The following is a 19,196-nucleotide window of genomic DNA, read 5'->3' as shown; positions in this document are numbered from 1 at the left end:
TCTTCAGTTATTAAATATTCTGCCAACAATTGCAGCCCCTGTTTTTGATGCTTACAATCAACCCTAATATCAGGTAAGCCAGTGGTGAAACTCCTGTGGACTTTGATCTCAATGTGGCTTTGACCTCAGATGTTTTATCATCTCCCTGTGCAACATGTGACGGGTGAATCTTTGTGTCACGCTTTTGACCTCTGTTCAGTTATTTATTTAAAAATGTCTCTTTCCCCCATATCTTTGAAAGTTGCGCTGTAACAAACTGAGGAGGTGGGACACGGGTGAAGGCAGAGTGAACATGTAGCACTAGGAAGCTGGGTTAACATCCAGCCAGGCTCAGGAACAAGGTATCTGACATCTAATCAATTCTAAAAGGAATGGGCATCGTCTTGTTTTTCCTGCTTGTACTCAAGATTTACAGTGAGGGTTGCTACAGTAGCTACAGGTAGGGTGTGTGTAGGGCATTAGTCATAACCTCCAGTCATGAGGCTGAAGTGTGTTTTTTTATGTGTACCCTTAGAACAGTGTTTCCCAACCGGTGTTCCGCGGCACACTAGTGTGCCGTGAGACACCGGCTGGTGTGCCGTGGGAGGGAGGCGGGCGAGTCGGGCGGCGAGAAGCGGCAGCGGCGAGGATCCGCGTCAAGCCGGGGGCGGCTCCGCGGTGGTGGTGCCGAGCGGCGGGGCAGCGCGCGCAAAAGGGAGGAGCGCGAGACAGCGGAGGAGGAGGAGGCCGGCATGTCCGGGCAGCAGCAGCAACAGCAGCAGCAGCAACTCCCGGCGACGGCTCCTCCTCCGCCCGCTATCGCCGCCACCACCACAACAGCCGCCGCCGCCTCAGCTGCCGCCGTCCCTCAGTCCCTCGCTCTGCTGCCTCCTCCCACCCCGGCAAGGGGAAGGGAAAAAACGTTCACTTTTGTGCATCCCTCCCGGCGTGACGCTGCGCGCTGACGTCACGGGGCGGGGCTTTAATGGTGGTGTGCCGCGAGATTTTTTTCCGGTAAACAGGTGTGCCGTTGCCCAAAAACGTTTGGGAAACACTGCCTTAGAAATGGAATGTGGGAAACTGAGTTATTTAGAAAAGGTGTCCTTTGCCTTTTTTGCAGTTGCGGTGCTCAGGGCAGCTTGCAACTTTCAAAAATATCCACAAGAAACAAAAAAAAAAAATCAATACAGCCATAAAAGCTTTAAAAAACACACAAAGCAGCAGATCAAAACCCTTTTAAAAAATGGTGCTAGTCTATTAAAAACACGCAACCTGACATGTCAGAACAAACATTTTGACCAAATAAGAGATGATTAAGAGTAGGGGCCAACTGAACTTCCTAGAGAAGGAGATGCTGCTGTTTGGGCACAGCCACAAAGAAGGACCTCTTGCCATCCTTGCCATTCAGTCCTCCACCACTATCAGAAAGCAAAGAAGAGCCTCCCCTGTAGATCCTAATTTCTGACTTGACAAGTGGGGTGCCGCAGGGTTCTGTCCTGTGTCCATTGTTGTTCAACGTCTTTATAAACTACTTGGATGGAGGAACTGGGGGGATGCTCATCAAATTTGCAGATGACACCAAACTGAGAGGGGTAGCTAATGCTGCAGAAGACAGAATCAGAATTCAAAATAACATTAACAGATTGGAGAACTGGGCCTGAGCTAACAAAATGAATTTCAGTAGGGACAAATGTAAGGTTCTACACTTAGGCAGGAATAATCAGCTGCACAAAAATAAAACTGGGTACACCCAGTTTGTCAGTAGTACATGTGAAAAGGATCTAGGGGTCTTGGTGGACCACAAGCTTAATGTGAGACAACAGTGTGATGCAACAGCAAAAAAGGAAATGTTATTCTAAGTGACATCAACAGTAGTGTCCAGATCAAAGGAAGTCATAGTACCCCTCTATTCTGCCTTGGCCAGACCATACCTGGAATACTGTATCCATTCTTGGCACCACAGTTTAAGAAGAATGTTGACAAGCTGGAACGTGTGCAGAGGAGGGCAACCAAGCTGATCAAGGGTCTGGAAACTAAGTCTTATGAGGAAAGGTTGAAGGGGCTGGGTATGTTTAGCCTGAAAAAGAGGAAACTGAGAGGAGATAGGATAGCCATCTTCAAATATCTAAAGGGCTGTCACATGGAAGATGGAGTAAGCTTGTTTTCTCTTGCTCTGTAGGCTAGGATTCAAACCAATGGCTTCAAGTTACAAGAAAGGTGATTCTGACCAAGCATCAGGATAAACTAGTAGGAGCTGTTTGACAGTGGAACGGTTTCCCTTGGGAGGTTCTGGACTCTCCTTTCTTGGAGGTTTTTCATCAGAGGTTGGATGGCCATTTGTCATGGATGCTGTGGCTGAGATTCCTGCATTGCAGTAGTTGGACTAGATGATCCTTCCAACTCTATGATTCTATTAAGTATTTTGTCAATTTAATCCCACAATTGGATTAAATTATTAACAGGGAGCAGGCATATTTGCTGGATATCAAATATTTTGGAGGTCTAAATCCCTAATTTTAGCGTGATTAGCACCCATTATTATCAAAGCCTCAGGTGAAAAGCCCAATGCATATATCTTGTTCCAAAGCAGCTTTCATTGATGCGAAGCATAGTTCGCCAAAAGAATGTACAACTGCATTACAGTATAATCAAATCGAAAGGTTCAGGGTAATGAGCGTAAGAGCTCACTGGTTGAAATCCAACTTACAAATAAAAAGCTGAAGCCCCAACTCATTTAAGAACGCCAAGAATAGACCAGAGGATGAGTGCCTGCACGGCATCCACATATGGCACAGCATCTTTAATCCAGATTGCAGCTCCCATCAGCAACCAGATAACAGAGTTAGCCTTTAAAAAATCTAGAGCTCAGTGTTTGTGGAAACCACTGTTAGTGTAACAGTGGACAATTGCTAAAGTAAAATAGCACTTTTAAAAGAGTGAACAGAAGTGGAGAAAACACACATCCTTGATATACTGTTCTTGTAGTTGAAATTGGATCAGAGAGGTTCTCACTTGTCCACAGTGAACCTACATTTCAGTTTGACTAGACATTTTCCAAATTCAAAACAAAGGCCTCTTGTGAATAGACAGGGCCTCCAGCTTTACACATAACAAATTCCTTGGAACTAAATCAAAAGCACAGAAAGGTTAACGCCTCCCCCACTTTGATTGGAGTACTCTGCTGCATGATGGTACAAAAAGAAACAGTGATCTACAACTATATGGCTTGGTCTGGAGCCAATTTATTCATCTCTAAGACTTTCAACTTCTTACTTCCATATCTCTCCCCTCACCCAATAGACACTACAATTGCCTTATGATATATGGGGAGCACAGCTCATCTTAACACACAACGTGTAAAATGATGCTAAAAAGGGCACCTGTCGATTCAAATTCTCTTTTAGTACAGATGGAGGAATACTATCAAGCCTGGATGCCTTATTCAATTCATGCTGTGAAGTTAAATCATGGACATCATGTTACATTTGTGTCGGAACCTGCAAGTGTGTCTACTTCACATATGAGCCCTAAAACATGCTTCCTAGAGAGGTGAAGCCTTTTGTGTGAGACAGTCACATGCTTCTCTGAAAATTTGTCACACCACAGTATCACTGGACACACAAGCGACACATACGGTTATTGCAAGAAAGTAACAACGAAATTAATCCTAAATTGATAAATGCAGTGCAGCATGTACAGTGAGATGAGGTGGGAGTTGGAGGCACAGCGTTATGGTGTTTCCACTCGTACCTAAAGGTTGATTTCAGAAAGCAGCATTCAAAGATGTCTGCTCAACATTTGTGCTGCAGGGTCCTGTAAGCTTTCAGTTCTCCTCCCATGCTTTTTAACATCTCTGTGAAATCTCAGGGTGGGGTCATTAGAAGATTTATAGTGATGTGCAGTGAATGTGCTGGTGGCACTTGTCCCTGTTTCTCATTGTCAGCTGAGTCAGGTGAGGTGATCCAGGTGCGTAGAACTGATAATGAGCTGAATGAAGGTTGAATCCTAACAGCATGGAGGTGTTGACAGGTGGTTGTTCCATGCTTTTAATGCTTTTTGTATGTGTATTTGCTCTTTGCATTGCTGAATTTTATTGTTTTTGCTTGTGATATAATTATTCTAAATAGAGAAACAAAATTGATAAGAAGCAAATATCATTTAAATCACAGTAGGATTTAATTCTGAGAAAACATGCTGCTAGCTTTCTGCTGTTATGACCAAAGCAAGCCTATCTGTCTGTTTTCATTTTAGTTCTAATTTTATGTCTAATGTATGTGAGATATATGTATGTATGAGATGGAATCTTCCTTGGGCACCACTAAACTGATGTGGGTAACCCAAGTAAAAATGTTTTTAATTTGTAAATGAATATTTAATTTTATTTATCTAGGGCATGTATGTCCAATGCGTTGACCACGATTGACTCGGGGATCACTTGAGAATTTTGGTCCATCATGGCCGCTTCAAGTACCCTGCTCGGCCACCGGCTTTGCCCGACGCCCAGTCAGCTGGCCAGTCCAGACAGGCGCAAGGCACCTGCTTCCGCCCCCTACAAGCTGCAACCCTGAGCAGGCAGGCAAAAATGAGATGTGCGGGCTCTGCATGGGCTGCAGCTGCGGAGGTGCCCAGCCAACTGACCAGCCAGGAAATGGAGCCGAGGGAAGGGAAGCGCGAGAGAGAGACCATGACGTTTCTCCTCGCTCTCCCCCCTCCCGCCAGTTCCCATGGAAAGAAAACCATCTCCCTCCTAGTTCTGCATGGATGCTGAGATTTCCCCACCTTTCCAGCTCCAGCCTATCTGCATTTATTCAAAAGTAAGCCGCTGCTGCCCCTTCCCACGTCACTTTTTTATCCGGTAAAGGGGGAAGTGGACATTTTGGGGCGTGTTGGCTTCCCATGTGCACCAGCGGCCCTGTGAAGGGGCTAGTGTGGGGGTAATAATTTGTTATTATTGTATAATCATAATTTATTATTTATACCCCGCCCATCTGGCTGGGTTTCCCCAGCTAAATATAATATGTTTAAGTTGAAGAATGACCATGGGAGAGTGTGGTGGATCACTGCCAGTTTTTTATATTGGATGGTGGGTTGCAACCTGTTGAATGTTGGACGTACCTCACCTAGGGAGTTTTCAGCATTCATTTTGCAGAGGTGCTAGTTGCGGCAAAAGCCACAAAGAGTATTGTGTTAAAGACTAAAAGGTTTATTATGGCATAAGTTCTCTCTCACTTTCATGAAAGCAAAATGCTGTCACGCTGTAGCATCATGGGAAGGAATGGAAACCACAGTGAAGATAATGTAGGTGAATAGGTGGGGTTTTGCAAATGAAAGCTTGTTCAGTTCTCAGTGGCTGTCACAGTGTGCTGGTTATGATTTAACTCTGCCTTGGACTATTGTCTCTCTTTTATTTGTGTTATAATTTTAATGTGGAAGGCAGTACAATCAAACCTCAGTTGTTGAATGTAATTCGTTCCGGAAGCCCGTTCTGATTGGCTGCAGGAGCTTCTTGCACTCAAGAGGAAGCCACATCAGATGTTCTGCTTTCGAAAAACATTTGAAACCCGGAACACCCAAAACACAGAACACCCAAAATAACAGTTTTGAGTGTTCAGGAGCCAAAACATTCCAAAACGGAAGCGTTTGGGAACCCAGGTTTGACTATATAAATAAGTTTTTCATAAATAATTAAAATTCAGTTTGATGGAATGAAGTAGGTGGGCTGTGGAGTGAGCAAAACTCACCCCTTACTCCAGGAGCAGGAAGCTTGTTTGTTTTACTCACCTCAGTGGTGTCTCTGTATGCACCCCTTTTCTTTTCTCCCATATAAGTGAATGACTGCTTTTCATTCTGCACACAGGAGCATTGCTGTATGAGGTAAAGATGTCTCCTGACAGTGGGTGGCTCTGCCTCCATTGACAAGATGGCAACAAATATGTATCTGTGTGCTGTTCATAAAGAGGTACCATACAGCCTACCGTGATGTTTATCCAGCATTTAGACCCTCCCCTCACCTGCACCCTGCCTATCAACATAGAAACTGGGACATTTTCTAATAAACAGTAGATTGAATATTGTACTTTTGTTATTCAGGAAAAGAAACCAGAGGAGGATACAGATGAAGAACTTTCTCCAGAGGAAAAGAGGACGTTGGAAAGAAAGCTGAAGAAAGAGCGCAAGAAGGAAGAAAAGAGATTAATGCGAGAAAAAGGGATCGTAGTTAAGAAAGTAGAACCTAAGAAACCATCACCATCAGAGTTGGCACTAAACTATTTAACTAGGTAAGTTCAATAGCTTTGAAGATTCCTCAAGAGTTGTTGGCTTCCATCTGTCTCAGAAGACAATGGAGTGTGCCTTTGGGGTAAATGTTCAGAATACGTCATCTGTTTTGAACTTGCTACCAAATTTTATTCCTGAAGCACCAAGTGGAGGCAAATTCCAGCTATTTCAACGAAACTTGTTTCCAGGAAGTTTAGGATTAGGTTTAAATGGTGATAACTTCAACAGGTTGGTTAAAGTACAAGTTCTTAGAGTTCAGGTTAATATTGGGAGACCTACTTCAGTTGGTGTGGGACTGATGCAAGCCAGGCTTTCTGACAATCCTTTCAACGAGAGCATATAAAATCTATGCATAGTGATACAAAATGAATGATTGGGTTACAAATTGTCTCCTTATGCTCTCCTAAGTGGCTTTCTTTCTTTCTTAACTCGGTGGCCCCATATGCATATGCACAATATCACAAACTCTTTGCAGTTTCAAAAGCAGCATCCCATGTGGCAGTATGAGGAGTGGGACTTGTGTTATAGAAAAGCAAATTTAAATCCCTCATGGGCTCATGGAACTGGTTCTGTGTTTGGATCCCGGCCTATTTACTCCTCCCAAATTCCTGGTTTATTTTGTATAGTTGTCTCCCACTCTCAAGCTGGCATTTGTAGGATGCACAGGTAGCCTCTCATCCAGGTACTGACCAACCACAGATCTGCTTAGTTTCAGCATGGTTGTTGTAGCACATACATAGTCTGAAATTAAGTGGGAACCCTTGTTCAGCAAGTACTGCAGGGAAGTTGAGTGCTGACATTTCCCTTAACCACAGTTAATGCAGAAGAGGCAATTCACTCGCAAGAGGGAATGAGTTACAGATAGGTAGCCGTGTTGGTCTGCCATAGTCAAAATAAAAAAAATCCTTCCAGTAGCACCTTAAAGACTAACTAAGTTAGTTCTTGGTATGAGCTTTCGTGTGCATGCACACTTCTTCAGATACCAGTATCTGAAGAAGTGTGCATGCACACGAAAGCTCATACCAAGAACTAACTTAGTTGGTCTTTAAGGTGCTACTGGAAGGAATTTTTTTATTAAGAGGGAATGAGAATGGGAAGGGGTACGGTGTAAATCTGGAGGCTGGCTCTCAGTTTCTGAATAGTACTTAGGAGGGAGGCAACGTCATGTCTGCACTGATCCCATAACAAGGTGACATAAAGCAGGCGAAACCAATTATATTCAGGCCAGACGTCCTCCTGCAAGAGTGGACAACACTATTTGTGCCTTGAATCCCAGAAGAGGTTTGCAAGTGAAGAAAAAGAGAGAGATCAGAAACCCTAAACCAGACCTTTAGAAACACATATCAAAGCAGCAATAAACCAAAAAGGTTGCGGCACACACTTTGAACATTCACACAACCTTTGTGCAGTTAGTTATTTTGTATTTAATAAGATGATTAAATGGAGATAAGTCATTGTTTTTCCAAATAGAAATAAGTCATTGTTTTTCCATATGCACTGAAATTGCATGAAGTGTCTTAAAGTCATGCAGCTTTAATGATTCGAGGCAAAGTATTACATAACATTTGGTTGATAGAAAAGAACTAAAAGGGTTGTACATTTTAGAAAGTTTGGTGAAGAACAAAGCCTTATATTTGAATACCAGGGTTTTATAATTATATGCCAGGGTAAGTGAGTGGTTCCAGACTTCAAATAATGATTTACTGTAATTAGATATTGGGCCAGGGTGAGGGGGACAAACTTAAAATTCCAGTAGGGGATAAAAGGGAGAGGGGGTGGTTAAAAGTAAAAAGCTTCCATAACAGGCTACAGCCAATTACAGGACCCAGATAAACACAAAGGTGGTGTTTATTTTTTCCCAACAGCAACCCAGTTTCCACTCTAAAATCCAGAAGACTAGCATGTTACAAAATATAGGTTACCACTTGAAATAGCTCCAGTATCTGATCTCCAGCAGTACTTAGGACTAAAACACACAGGCAGGCTAAATGGTTGCTTATAACTTTTTAGTGTGGAGGGAGGAAATTAATTGCCTTCCAAGCCAGGGGAACATGTGTTTTTTGTGACATAACCCTCATAATGGAGTGATAGCCAAATGACAGCAATATTCTCAATATGGAGCATAGCTGGGATTCTTCACCATTGTTGCTGGCAGAAGTAAGTTGCTCACATCTCACTACAATGAAGCAGTGTGCTCAACATTCAAGCCTGGTAGACCTTCATCTTGGTATTGGTCATTATCATCACATTCTCCTATGCTGTACTGGAGAAAACACAGCCCTGTTCCACACTGCTCTTTATAGGGAAGGCATCCAAGTATGAGCTGTCATAGTGGAAGGTGCTACACATGTTCTTGTGGAAGGACAACCATCTTGTGGAGCTTAGGTGGGCATCCTTCCATATTGAGTAATGAAGTGTCCTTTTCGGTTGACAATGTCAAAGACCTTTGTCAGGTCTTTGGAGGTGATGTACAAGGGGCGACTCTGCTCTCAGCATTTCTCCTGCAGCTGACGCAGTGTGAATATCAAGTTGACTGTTGACCTCTGAGATTTAAACCGGCTTTGTGACTCAGGATAAACCCTGTCAGTGAGTAACTGTAATTTGTTGAGAACTACATGGGCGAAGACTTTCCCCACAGTACTCAGCAGGGAGATTTTTCGGTAGCTGTTGCAGTCATAGAATCATAGAATCATAGAGTTGGAAGAGACCACAAGGGCCATCGAGTCCAACCCCCTGCCAAGCAGGAAACACCATCAGAGCACTCCTGACATATGGTTGTCAAGCCTCTGCTTAAAGACCTCCAAAGTAGGAGACTCCACCACACTCCTTGGCAGCAAATTCCACTGTTGAACAGCTCTTACTGTCAGGAAGTTCTTCCTAATGTTTAGGTGGAATCTTCTTTCTTGTAGTTTGGATCCATTGCTCCGTGTCCGCTTCTCTGGAGCAGCAGAAAACAACCTTTCTCCCTCCTCTATGTGACATCCTTTTATATATTTGAACATGGCTATCATATCACCCCTTAACCTCCTCTTCTCCAGGCTAAACATGCCCATAGTGGTCACCTTTGTTCTTGTAGAGGGCCGGAATGCTGGAGTCGTACTTGTCTTGTGGCACGGATCCTGTTTCCCAGCATTGCAAGGGAAGGCCATGGAGGTGCATCATGAGGGGGGAGTTGAAGCTGGCTTTCATCACTTCACTTGAGATTCCGTCTTGTCCTGGGGCTTTATCACATGCCTGATAGTTAAGGAAGGGAGAGACATCCAGCTCTTCCAAAGTCTGGATGCTGTCAACTGCTGTATCAGCAATCATGTTTTTCTGCAAGTGCTGTTCTTGATAGTGCTCATCTGCTTGATGCAGTCTGTGATGATCTCTCCAGACAAGGTTTTCAGTGGTACGGTTTTCCTGACTATTGGTCCAAAGGCTTTCTTCATACCTTCATACATTTTGCAAGTGAGTTGAATGCTCTGACACAGCTTTAGCCAGTAATCATTGGCATACCATCTGGCAATCCTCTGGGCCTCACTCCTTGCCTTTCTCAGTGCAGACTTTAAACAGGAAATCACTCATAACATAATGGGATAGTCATTACAAATTTCCATGGTTGAAGGAAACACCTTAAAGTGACTTCCGATGCTAATAACACCTTGTAATTGAAGGAGTGTGAATACCTGCAGTATAAAGAACAGATTAATGAAAGAACTTAGTCATGCCCGACTATTTAGATGAGAATCCACCTAACTTTTCAGAAGCCATGTCAAGCAGCAGCTTTCCACAAAGAAAGCCAACTGGAACCTGTGTTTTGGTATAACTAATGCTAAAAGGGTGGTGTATAATTTTAAAAATAAAATAAAATAAAATGATGAATTAAGTTGCATAGTTTGGTGTTTGTTCGTTCCTGGTATTGTTCACTATTGTGTTTAGTTATTAAGCAGAAATATCTGGCATTGCTTTCTATTGGCATCATAATCTTTGTGTTGTTGAGCTACACTCTCTTTAAGTCAGTTGAGCCTTTGGAAGGGCTGAAGTTGAAGAAAAAAATCAGCCTCAAAATTTTGAAAAGCTTCTCAAGTTATTTGGTTATCTACATTTATCTTGTTTTTCCCCCGAGAGGAGAAGATGGTAGACTTCTAAGAACTGATCCAGCTAAGACTTCCTTATTTTTTTTTGGGGGGGTGTATTTTCAGGAATGAGAAGACTGATAATTCTGCTTTTGATGTAGAAGAAAACAGGAAATACTGAGATAACATTCTTAACAAGGAAGTAAAAAAAGAAGGGTTCGCCCACAATTTCCCAAATGTTCTGTTTACTGTTTTATTTGGGCTGATTGTTCTGGATAGATCCTTATGACAAGCATGTTTAGATGTTTTGGCATCAGCAACAAAGATAAAAGTGAGTGGGTGGGAATTGCAAATGTTAGTCAGCACATGGTACCTTATCTAGAAATGGTCACTTCTGACCTGGGCCATGTAAACAACTCTCCAGTATCTGAAAGAACCAGCAGAGGGCATAATTAAGTTTTCTCCGGCTCCCTAATGAAATGAGAATATGTTTGTCCCTTAGTATGCTTTGGCCAAAATGCTCATAACAGGAAAAAACTCTCAAAAGCTTCTGGTGCATTTTATTTAAATATTTCTTATTATTCCTCTTCAGAAAGTGATTCCTGGGTGGTATACAACTGAACTGAAAAAATATACTGTACCATGAATTGCCTATACAACACACCATAGAAAAAAGAGCAAGCCATTTGAAAATCCTGAGTTAACTTTGCTTTTTTAAAAGTTTTAACCTGGAGTCTAAAAATAGTATTGGATGCCTCCTTAGGCTTTCACCGTGCCCTGCTACTAATTTTAAACCTTTTTTAAAAAATCACATTTTCAAAATAATTGTTACATGCTTCCAGTGTTTATGAAAAATCCCTACAGATGTCTGAATAGAATTCACTTTAGGTAAAGATGGTGAAAGGTGTGGAAGTGTGAATTGCAGCAAACATGTACCTAAATGACCTCCTTCGCAGCTTTGTGTGTTCTAGAGAGGTTCCTGTCTGTGTGTCACATTTAGCAAGTTCTCTTGTTTCCTGGGGGACGCGGGTGGTGCTGTGGTCTAAAGCACAGAGCCTAGGGCTTGCCGATCAGAAGGTCGGCGGTTCGAATCCCCGCGACGGGGTGAGTTCCCGTTGCTTGGTCCTAGCTCCTGCCAACGTAGCAGTTCAAAACCATGAAGTGCAAGTAGATAAATAGGTACCACTCCGGCGGGAAGGTAAATGGTGTTTCTGTGTGCTGCTCTGGTTCACCAGAAGTGGCTTAGTCATGCTGGCCACATGACCCGGAAGCTGTACGGCTCCCTCGGCCAGTAAAGCGAGATGAGCGCTGCAACCCCAGAGTCATCTGCGACTGGACCTAACGGTCAGGGGTCTCTTTACCTTTACCCTTTACCCTGTTTCCTGGAGATATATATATATCCACTGTTTTCTCTGGGTGTGATGTCATACTTGTAGTGATCAAATGAGGTGTAATATGGAGGGGGCGGGAAGGTGGGTGACATATTGCTGTTTTAAGCATTCACACAGTAGATCAGCAATAGTTTGCTCTGTCTCCTAAATCAGGGTGGTCCAACACATGGCCCAAGGGCCGCATGTGGCCTTCAAGGCCTTTTGAGGTGGCCTTCAGCAACATTTGATGCCCCACAACAGCCCTTTCACTGCCTTCCCAAAGCAGGGTAAGAATAGCATTGGGCTTTGGGCAGGAGTCACAAGGCTCTGACAGGGTTCTAGAGTTCGCCTTCCTCCTTCCCAAAGCCTAGTTAATGCTTTCCCAGCTTTGGGAAGGAAGTAGCAGGGTTCTAGGACCCTACCCGAGTCTCGCGCCTCCGTGCCAAAGCCTAGTGCCAACATCAAATTATGACTTCACTATCCCCACCACCATGCAGCAAGGCAGTGTGCAGCCCATGGGTTAATGTTGAAGGACTCCTGCAGGCCACTTGGTAAGAAAGTCTATCCTAAATGGATTTCCTGATGTAAATCATCATAGCACTATAAATCACTAGGAAGTCCCCATTTCAAATCTCCCTGTAGACATCAGGTCAGTAGGCAGACTTAGGCAAACTGCTCACTCAGCCTCCACTGCTGATAAGCAATATGAGAATAATTGTACCTTGTAGGGTGGTTGTTAGCTTCATTGAGCTAGTATTATCTCAAATGCTTTGGATGTTCCACAGCACTATATAAACTGTAAATATTACTTTCATATTTTGGACTCCTCCATGGGAATGGCGTTGCAGTCTGGACAAGCCACCTATGATCTCCAGGCCCTAGTAAAGTGTACTCTCTCCCTGTGGGCCCTCATGTCCACCACACCACTGTGTTGCCCCTGACTGGTTAGTCTACTTTGGGGCTTTATTAAGAAACAAAGTAGATTCCAGATGTCTAAAGTCTTTCCACCCTCGGATCAGACAGGAGAGCAGTGAAACCAAATCTGGTTTGCCAGTGCTTATTATTTATTTTTCTTTGTTTCCTGCCTCTTGCATGAGAAACTCAAACCTTCTTAGGACCTAAGTGTGTTGGTTGGTTGGCATACCAACATTGTCGGAAGACGATGTTTGGCTGTAATCTGTTTGCAAAGGAAACAAGTCAACAAGGTAAAGAGTTGGAAAACCAATTTCTTCTCAGGGGGAGCAGCAGGCTCCTATAGCTGAGGACATTTCTCTCCCCCCACTGCGAAGGGGGAAATGCTTTCAACTAACTTTAAAGAGACAATTATATATGGTAATTAAGGAGGAATTATGTGTGGTGATAGAGGTGGGGTGCCTTCCAAAAAGGTTATTTAAAGTGACTTGAAAGAGGTGCTTATATGGCAGCAGCTTCAGTTATCCTATAATAATGTCTAGGAATGCCATGTCTTTTAAACAGGTATTTGATCAAATTGTCCCAGTCAGATAGCAAAATGCAGTAGGATTACCTTGTATTCCCTGCCAAGTAGGTGGAGAATTTGCAGTCTCTAATATACAGGCAGCAACCGTTTTGCGAGGGTTCCCGGCCCCGATACAAGTTGGTGGAGTGCGTATAAGTTTTGTCCCCCATTCCACCCCTGTTCTGCCTTCTTCAATTGGCCTAAAATGGTTGCCGCCTGTATTGTAACTTTGCAGTGACCAGTTAAATTTATATCAGGCAGATACCAATACAAAATCTTTACTGTATCTGTTGAAATCAGCACTACTCCAGAAGGCCAACCAGTTCTTGGCTGTAGCACAGTGAAGGACAAACAGAAGCTCTACTAGTTTGACCATCTGAATCCAAATCTAAGCATAAAAATGCCACAACTGAAGCTTAAATGTTTGTTGATTAATCCGATAAATTATTAAAAACAGCAGACCAGTCTACAGATTTAAGATTATAAATACCACACACAGAAATACCTAACTACAAATGCCTTGCATTGTTTTAGGAGAGAGTCATTCCTCCGAATGAGAAGGGAAACTTTTTTCTCATGTAAATATATGCAATTTCATTAATTAATCATCTAGAACTAATATGATTTATTAAGATTTCCTTATTTGAGTGACAGCCCTAGTAACAAATGATTTTTTTCAGGGTGGGGTTGGGGAGGTTGCCACAGCTGACCTGGTTTCTCAGATCCCAGAAAAATTTACTTTGTGGCACAGAAACACAACACTCTTTCCTTCCTCTGCCCCTTACTAGCAGGAAATATGAATACATATTTGTGAGTGTATTATACAGTGGTGCCTCGCAAGACGAAACTAATTCGTTCCGTGAGTTTTGTCGTCTTGCGAAGCACAGTGACGGAAAAGTTTTGGAAAAGCTTCAAAAATCACCAAAGTCTTTAAAAACCTCAAAAAAGGCTACCACACCGTGTTCTATGAGTTGCTCCTCGAAGTCAAGTCGCAACTGTATTAACGGTGTTAAGAGAAAGGAAACAAACTTGCAAGACGTTTCCGTCTTGCGAAGCAAGCCCATAGGGAAAATCGTCTTGCGAAGCAACTCAAAAAACCAAAAACCCTTTCGTCTAGCGAGTTTTTTGTCTTGCGAGGCATTCGTCTTGCGAGGTACCACTGTAGTTCTTTTAAATAGTGTGTTGTTTCATATTTTATTGAATGCTTTGTAAAGTCTGGATTGAGCTTTTTAAAATTTTCCCTGTCCTAGATCCATCACAGCTATCATGCTGCCTTGAATTATTGTTGTTTGCCCGCTTGAGTCATGGAAATTTATCTCATGTTGTTTGGTTACATTTATATAATGCATCATATTTTAAAACATGTCAACAGTTTATATGACCGGACAAGAGGCCCATGCTGAGAAAAATCTGGACTTAATTATGCAAAGCTAACTGAGTCTCAGCAGGTGTGTCTAACAATATACTTCTATCAAAATTTTGGGCCCCTGTGGGACTACTTTCTCTGCCTCTGAGAACATATTTTTTTTGGTTCTACTGACCTTTCTCAACTCAAGTTCGTCAGTGAGGAGCTTCTTGTAAAAGATGTCAGTTTATTACACTTGAATCTATCAACATTTTCTTTAATACTTGTTTCAAGAAAACTTACGTTCTAGTCTAAGAAGTTAGGATAAACTAGTGTTTTCTTAACTAAGAAGTTAGTAATCTGTAAATCCTAATATCCAATTTCAGTATATTTTGTCTCAAGCTCACTGTAAAATATGTTTGTGTACTGGTGGTTTTCTTTTACAAAACAGATTAGCAATCCACATTTAAGTAGTACAATACAGTGAACAGTAAAGCTGTATCTGAATCAACCCTAACACTCCTATGAAGGGAGGAACTGGAGAAGTAGACACACTTTATAAAATCTAGTCAGTAGTTTTGGACAAAACTTCCTTTCACTTGGTATCACCACTGGATTATTGAAATAAATCATTTTTGTAAAGAAACAAAACAAAGCTAAGGGTCCTGATTACCAATAGCTGGATGGATTCTCCTTACACAGATTATTTACTGAGCCTGAAGCTTTCTGATGAGGGAGAGCCATTGATCAGCCTAAGTGGGCAGATTCACACTGAGGTCCAGCGCCAAGGGCCTTCTGGCGGTTCCCTCACTGCGAGAAACAAAGTTACAGGGAACCAGGCAGAGGGCCTTCTCGGTAGTGGCGCCCGCCCTGTGGAACGCCCTCCCATCAGATGTCAAGGAAATGAACAACTATCTGACTTTTAGAAGACATCTGAAGGCAGCCCTGCTTAGGGAAGTTTTTAATGTCTGATGTTTTAATGTATTTTTAATATTTTGTTGGAGGCCGCCCAGAGTGGCTGGGGAAATCCAGCCAAACGGGCAGGGTATAAATAAAATTATTATTAATTATTATTATTATATCTGAGAAGTTGGCGACTCACCTCATGTGCATAGAGTGGTGGGTTGCTTTTGAAAGAAAAATAGTCAAAGGGTGTAGTCCGCTTGAAAGTTCTCCCGCAGAGTAGTGTTCTTGCACACACCCCATTCATTTAAATGGTACTTGTAGAAGTTCTCTTCAAAAATTCCACTATGTGCTCCTAAAGTAGCTCTTTGATTGTGCTTAAGTAGTATCTCATTTTTAAAATAACCAGAAAAATAAGAAACGAATCTTTCTTTATATTTGTTACCAGATTTGTTTCCCATTTTCTGATATCCAATTAATATGGGGCCACAGGAAATTAAATTAGCAAACTGAATGCATGTTAACTGTTGGAGATGCTGAGTTTTTTATTGTCTGCAACCTTGTTCTCCTGCCATCGTGTCTGCATACAGCAAAGCTGTCACAATATTTATGCAGTTTTTTCGGTTCGGACACACTCTTTGGGGTTGCAGCATACAATAGTGAATGGTATGAATAATAATAATAATAATGCCTTAGGTCTCTGCATGAAAAATACCTGCTGCTTGCAGAGTCAGCTGGTGTTGTTTCTGTTGCTAATAGGAGGGGCCTAAGGCCAAAGTACAAGAGGGTATGTGTTTTGCAAAACACCATCAAGACTTGGATTTCAAAAAATCATTTACTTGGGTTAAGTCAGTAAGGCTAGTAATGCCAGGGTTAAGGACATTGTCCTACATTTCATTTCTTTTTCCATATTCCCAGTGCTATTTTCTAGAAAAAGAGATGCTGAAGCTCACCGTCCAGGAAAACCTGGACTTATTTTTTTGTCCGGAAACTCACTTTTGGGAATATGGCAACCCTATGTGCCACTGTTGCCCAGCTATGATTAGTAGTAGGAACACTGGAGCCACTAAGACCATTAGAGAGTGCATTAAATTTTGAGCTAGGTAATCTTACCTTTGGTTAAATAATAAAAAAAGGAAATTCGTTTTACCGTTTGCACTGTGAGTTTCTGTTTGAAGATGCTGCTGAAGGACATTCTTGATAGGGATGATGCCACCTACAGGAAGGACCAGGCAGAGTCCTCTGAAGCCTTTTGCCTCCTCTCAAGGGGAGAGGCTAAGCCGCCCCACCCTGCAGACCCACTGTTGAACAACCCCTTGACCCCTAAACTTGAGAGTGGAGCAACAGCCTTCTAGCTACAGAACGAGCAATTCATGCACAGCATGTTCTTTCCCGGAGATCATCTGGGGTGGGGGAAGGGACTGAAGGGTGTAATTACACAAGGGTGTAATTAACAGCCTGTTGGTGAGGAACAAACTGCACATCTCCCCAGTGCACCTTCTTTCCCAGAGAACTGATGACTTTATTTGTAGATCACCTTGCGACCTTCCTTAGGATATAAATATGCTGCAGGCCATATTAGAAATGAGCAGGAGAGAGAAGCAAATAGGAACAGATTAAGAGCAGGTGCTAGTTCTGTATATCCATTAAAAAAATACGTATTTTTTGCACCATAACACTCGCTTTTTTCCTCCTAAAAAGTAAGGGGAAATGTCTGTGTGTGTTATGGAGGGAATGCCTACGGGTGGCATGCCTACGGATTTTCCTCCTCTACAAACTACGTGCGTGTTATGGTCGAGTGCGTGTTATAGAGCGAAAAATACGGTACTTCCACAGGGTTGGGACTTTTAAGCAAAACTATATTGGAACCTTAGAATGTTATGGGATAATTGTGCATGATTAAAAACAACAGGTCTTACTCAGAGCTCATTCCTAGCCCTACTCTTCAAATGCTCTTCCTCATTGAAGGCACCTGTGGCTGTTAGGGAGAAGGCACAATCTTGCTACATTTGCTCTCCTGTAGTAAAAGAGGAATTCTGAGTGAAGATGGTGATGTGCAATGTTTTATTTTGAATAGTTCTAAGGTCAGTTGCAACATACTGGCATGGTGGATCTGTTGTTTTGGTTTAATTAATTACTTGTGTTTTATCTTGTATTTTATTCTGAGAACTGCCCTGGAATCTCTTGGTGAAGAGCTATATATAAATTTAATAAATAAAAATATATCTTTAGTTTTACATTTAGTTTAAGTGGTATGGTTCCATTTGAATGGCAGTAATGCTGTATAGCACACAGAGTAGCCCTCTATGCACTAGCTGGGGAAAAAAATCAGGAAAAAATATTGAAATAAAATCGCTATAAATAGTAGTAGTGATTTGGAGGTTTAATTTGAAATCAAGGTGGATTTGAATTTGTTGGTGTTTCTAGTAACCTCCCTCTTACCTCATGGCTGTTGGTTCATATTATGGATGTATGATCTGTATTGCTTTATTGGTACTTTTGCTGCAGGTTTGTCATTGCCTTTGGCTAGAACAGGGGTCTGCAACCTTTAAGACAAAAAGAGGCACTTGGACCCGTTTCCGAAGAAAAAAACAACTGGGAGCCGCAAAACTCATAATTATAAAAACAACTTTTTTGTCACTTTTTATTATTTCTTTGTTTGACCCCTCAGAATTATCCTCCTCATAGAAATAAACATTAAATTAACAAGTTACCTTTGTGTGTGTGTGTGTGTGTGTGTGTGTGTTCTTCACTCCCCTTCAAAACAGTGACCCAGCGTACATGCCCCCTTTCAATGCAGTGACCAGCGTACATGCCCCTTACAATGTGGCGGGCGGGAAGGTGACGTCGGGACGGTGCGTGACTAATGCACGCACCGCCCCCATGCGACGTCACAGCCAGTACAGCGCCCGCCACAATGGGGAGTGTCTGGGCGAACAATGCGCCTCCTGCCCTCGTTAGTATCCGCCCCGGAGCCGCAGCAAAGGTGTAAAAGAGCCACATGCGGCTCCGGAGCCGCGGGTTGCAGACCCCTGGGCTAGAAGAATAAACTTATATTGAAAATGAATTGTAGTAGAAGAGGTTCTGAGGATGTCTGAAAAGCGACTACATGTTGCTTTGTTAGACATTTCAAAATTAACTTACCTTACTAGGACTTCATTTTTTAAAAAATACAATAATCTGGTATTTCCTCCACCCGCTTCAGTCTGGTCCATGAGTTTATCTAATCATAAACATTCTCAGATAAAATATAACAGCTGTAAAACTGAATTAATATTGAAGCTAGCCATCCTGCTGTGAGCACTTCCTCCAGCACATAAAAGTACGTAACAGGTGTTAAATATCTGAGTACAAAGCTCATATTTCTCTGCCTGAATCCTTCCTGCAAAATAGCAGTTTAATTTGCAAATTTAATTCCAACAAAATACTTTCCTTCTTAATGATTCTCATTTCCAGCAAAATAAAATGTTGTGTAAGTGAATTTTCTTAGCAATTCATTAAACTTCAGGATATGTAGTAATTATGTTAGTTTAATTGACATTTGCACTATGCACAATGCAAGAAGCTCTGAAACTGTTAAGCATACTTGATGTGAATTTTCTGTGTCTCTGAACAGTTCTTTACTAAACTTGAAAATGTCACAAAAGGGAAATGAATCAGCATCTGGCTAAATCTAGAAACTGACCTTCAATTTGAGTGTTCACACACTTAACATAGTCAGGGACACTTAACAAATGGACATTTCGTATTTGCATCAGACTTCTCTTCCCCTTCATACAAACAGCTCC

The 19,196-nt window shown here is 42.2% G+C and overlaps 1 protein-coding gene across 2 annotated transcripts in view; it reads left to right on the top strand.

Annotated features, from left to right (window-relative positions):
• Positions 1-19,196, top strand: part of CHLSN (cholesin) — a 140,110-nt gene that overhangs the window by 107,214 nt on the left and 13,700 nt on the right. For both annotated transcript variants that reach the window (XM_082199939.1, XM_082199940.1), the window contains exon 3: positions 6,070-6,257. In XM_082199939.1, coding sequence (XP_082056065.1) covers positions 6,070-6,257 — 188 coding nt within the window. The remainder of the gene's footprint in view (positions 1-6,069; positions 6,258-19,196) is intronic.

This window comes from Podarcis vaucheri (genome assembly GCF_965113315.1).
Source record: "Podarcis vaucheri genome assembly, chromosome: 14".
In the NCBI taxonomy this organism is placed as follows: domain Eukaryota; kingdom Metazoa; phylum Chordata; class Lepidosauria; order Squamata; family Lacertidae; genus Podarcis; species Podarcis vaucheri.
The sequence above is the reverse complement of the archived record's forward strand: the minus strand, read 5'-3'. Positions and strand labels throughout refer to the sequence as shown.